Source organism: Coturnix japonica, chromosome 4 (assembly GCF_054131305.1).
Source record: "Coturnix japonica strain WE chromosome 4, WE-NBRP24, whole genome shotgun sequence".
Taxonomy (NCBI): domain Eukaryota; kingdom Metazoa; phylum Chordata; class Aves; order Galliformes; family Phasianidae; genus Coturnix; species Coturnix japonica.
Window position 1 is genome coordinate 23,565,770 of NC_140666.1, and position 4,121 is coordinate 23,569,890.

Consider the following 4,121-nt stretch of genomic DNA (forward strand, 5'->3'; position numbering starts at 1 on the left):
AATAGAGGCAACCTCATGGGCTTCATGCATTTTTCAGGATTTTGAGCGATGTGTCATCTTGTGAAAGCAGCTCCTGGATCCACATCCCAGTGGGAGCCACCACACACTGCCCTGTGGGACATGCTCTTCCTGCCCATGTGGCTGAGCAGCTCAGCCTCCTTTTTCCTGTAGGCAGGGGTCCTTAGGGAAGAGGACTGGGAGATTGCCAGAGGGACTGGAAGTGCTTTGAAAGGCAACTCTGGGCACTGACAAACTGGGAATTACAGCTTTTAGTTTAGAGAGAAACAATTATTTTTTAATAAACCAACAAGCAGATGCTCTTTTGATAAACTTGGGGACGGACAACTGCCTCCAGTGGCACAGGGCTCTTCTTTTGGCTGCGACATCTTTGTGGTCTTTTCCACAGTTAGAGCTGTGAGTGCCAGGCTGGGCTGAGTTCTCCTCCAAGGCTCCTGCCAGCTCCATCAGCTCCCTGGAGGTATCTTCCCGCAGGTACTGCCAGGCCTTGCGCCCGCTGTGATCCCTAAGGCTGGTGTCTGCCTTGTATTCCTTCACCAGCACTTCAATGAGCGATGCATGCCCCTGCTGGGCAGCCAGACACAATGGGGTGAACCCACCCATGGCGGTGCGGATGTTCACGTTGATGGGACAACCCTTCTTCTGGGCATGGGAGATGACCTCAGCAAAGTTCTTCTGGTGGCCATGCTTGGCCAGCCAGTGGAGGACACTGAATCCTGTCACGGGGTCTGCTGCACTCAGCAGGCTCGGGTCCTGGTCCAGCAGCCTCAGGATGTTAACTGTGTCACCTCTGGCCATTGCCAGCAGCCACTCACGATGCAGGGTGAGGGACAGTACCCTGGGTCTCTGCTCCAGCACCTCCTGCTCTTGGGGCCCTGTGAAGAGGCCAGGGCCACTGGATGCCATCTGCATGGCAGCAAAGCACATGGTCTGGCTGAGGCTGCTGCTCTGCAGGAGTATTTCCCTCAGCTCCTTCCTCTGTGTGCTGCTTGGACCACTAAAGAGCCTGCTTACAGCCCTTCTGGCCTGGGTCACCTCAGGGCAGACAGGTTTCTGGGCATCACCTGCTGCTTGTTGCTCCACTGAGCTCTCTGCCTGCTCCATCTAGGCACTGGCAAAGCCTCCTGAGATGCTCATCACACTTTGTGCCTCTGCACTGGGTGAAGGAAGAGCTGCTCCACACTGTGCCAACCAATACAGCACTGCCTAGCAATGGTGGAACCCCACCACCCCAAACACACACTGCCCCAACTGCCACCCTGACATCACTCCCTGCCTCTGGCAGTTGGGGCACTCCAACCTACTGGGCCTCAGCTCTGCAGGGCCTGCTGCCACCTAGTCTTGGTCATCGCTAACGTTAAATTTAAATTCTATTTAGGACAGATGATATTGTACTGCATACCAAGTGCTGCACATAGATGCACACTGGGAATAGTAAGTGTGTCCCAAATCCAAGTCCCAGCCAAAGAATGCTGTTCCAGAACCCTCACTTGACAATCCTGCCTTCTATACTTTTCAGAATTATCCTATATAAAATACTAGTATACCTTCTAAGAACACATTTACAGAATGTATCCTGAATAAAACTGAATATGAGTACACTGAAAGGCAAATATGTGTGCAGTTTAAGCCCCAGTTCCTAGCTTCTGTTGTTAGATGCATTTTTCTTCAGATCCCCACTCAAATTAGACTTTCATCATCAGTTATAGTAGTTAAAAGTTGTGCCATGAACAAAATGGCAGCATCCCATCACTTGCTGACCCATAGACTGGAATTGTGAAAATCTACTCCATCTGCAGAACTGTAACACTGTCAGAAATGTACCCAAAGGTGTTTCCTCTGAGCAGAGCAGAGGTTCAGAAGGCAGAAGAGCTGATAAGCCTTCGGGGCATGGAAAATTATCTACATTCAGAGAGAATGCAAACTGTCAAATTCTGGCAGTTACTATGTAGAGATGCATAAGAAACAGTAGCATTGCAAGCTTGCCAGGCCACACCATACAGGATATTACAATGGTGATGTTTGCATGTCTTTGTAGCAATGGTGGATTTTCTGTGCTGTGTGAGTGGCTGTTGGTCTCACTGATGTCAAAATTTACTAATTACTAGTCACTAATTACTGCTCTCCAACAGTAACAGCTAGCCATATTAAGCCTACAAAGTTCTCACAACTAGTCTTTACAATAACCTGGACTTTTCTTAGCACACCCCATGGCATGAGGGGAAATTTAACTTTCTCTAAAAAAAATTAAGAATTGTAGCCTCTATTGGTGTAGATAAAAATACAGACATACCTAAGAAACAAAGCACATACATATTTTTACATCTTTTGTTTTGCAGAGTCTGATTCATAACTCCAAAAGCATAAGGTTGATCGCATCTCAGCTCTACTGGAGATGTAAGCTATTTAAAGCTGAATGGTTTCCTAAAGCTGCACTTAAAAACGTCTACAACTGCCTTTTTATCTGAGAAATACCTCCTAAGTGTTCACTTAACACAGCAGACCTCACTTTGGCCAGATAGATGGATACAGATGCTAATGTTACACAATCTCATTAGGAAAGAAGTTGTGTTGGGTTTTTGAGCTCACAGTGAAATGCAAGAGCCAAAGTTGGGTATAAAAAGGGTCGCCACACACACCCAGCGTGGAACAGCCTCACTGCTGCTGCCCAGTGCCCAAGTGCTGCTTTGGTGGATGCCTGCAGTGAGGTCCCACTCTGTAAACACATTTCCTGGTAATAATTTTTTCCATCTGATTAATTACACATTTAGAGAAACTCAAATAGGTGATAATGGCAAATTCGGAGTAATCAAAGCATAAGGTGGTTTTAAACCCAAACTCACCACCCACAACTGAGAGGAATGATCTGCAGTACTTCTCATAGTTTATCTGATGGGAAAAATAAAATATAAATTGGTTTTCAACTGAACCATTGGTATTTGACACTATCTTAAAACATGTGGAAGGATATTAAATGCCTTCATTGTTTTTAAAGTCTTTCTCCCTGGCCTCCATCTTCTCAGAGTACAGAAGCCTATTTATGCCTTTTTTATTCCCGTTTCCTTCTATTCACCATCCCCCATGTCACAATAAGACACAACAGGATAAAAATGCAAATGAAGCTTTTATACTTAGACTTGGATTAATGTTGTTTTAACAATAGAAACACTCTATACCCTAACAAGGAATTGGATCTGTTATGGAATCCAGGACCTCTGTTAGGACACAAGTATTGCTAAACTGCATTTTATTATCTGAAGGACAATTCTTAAATATAAGTATATCCTAAGAACTGCAACAGATCCATTAATGCCTTGTCTGGCAGCCAAGTCTGCTCATCAGTCTTCCAGACCTACTGTTCCTAGAAAGAGAGTGGCAGAGAGGCGACAGTGCCTGCAGAAATCTCCTTCAATAGAGAGAGAGGACATGAAAAAGCTCTAATATTACATTTTGGGAAAAACAAGCACTTATAAGCAGAAGCCTGTTTAACCTTTGAAGTGTTACACAAATAGTTTAGATTTAATGTCTGTTTTGCAATATTACAACAGCTGTAACAGATTTCTGCTGTGTATTAGGAGTCTGCTGGATTGAGGCATGCACTCATTTAACATGTATTTTGATGTGTGCATCATTACTGCATACCAGGCAAAGAATATGGGTTAGGAGAGCTTTTCAACACTGGCAATTTCTTAACATGTAGAATAGAAGTGGTTGTTATATGGAGAGCTCAAAACTTCAAAAGCATCTACGGTACAGGATATCTGTGGGAAAGTTCAGCCAATACTGCCATACCACCAACATCCAGCTCTGATGTTGTGGGCCACCATTATAAAATAGGAGGCATTGCTTCTGGAGCAGTCAAAGCCTCATGGTAATCTACAGGCAGAAATGGAGAAGTTCCCAAAAGGAAACCAAAGGTTTCTTAGAAAGCCATCATTATGATTCCAGACTCCCCCTCCTGCAAATGCTGTTAAAATCAATCTCATTTGTTGTGCTGCACTGCTGAACAAGAAGTAATTGCAACTGCTCTCTTACTGAAGCTGCTGATTTCCTTTTATACATTTTGTATTTCACACAGTTTAGAAATTAAAATCTGCTTGCCC

General features: G+C 44.6%; 1 protein-coding gene across 1 annotated transcript; it reads right to left on the bottom strand.

The window, feature by feature from the left end:
• Positions 1-288: 288 nt before the first annotated feature.
• Positions 289-1,327, bottom strand: SOWAHD (sosondowah ankyrin repeat domain family member D). Its single transcript, XM_085546318.1, has one exon. It carries the CDS (start codon positions 1,120-1,122, stop codon positions 289-291), a length of 834 nt encoding a protein of 277 aa, XP_085402444.1. The 5' UTR covers positions 1,123-1,327.
• Positions 1,328-4,121: the final 2,794 nt, after the last annotated feature.

Excerpts from the sequence above, each read along its gene's own strand:
- SOWAHD (XM_085546318.1), bottom strand. The coding sequence starts at position 1,122 with ATGGAGCAGGCAGAGAGCTCAGTGGAGCAACAAGCAGCAGGTGATGCC.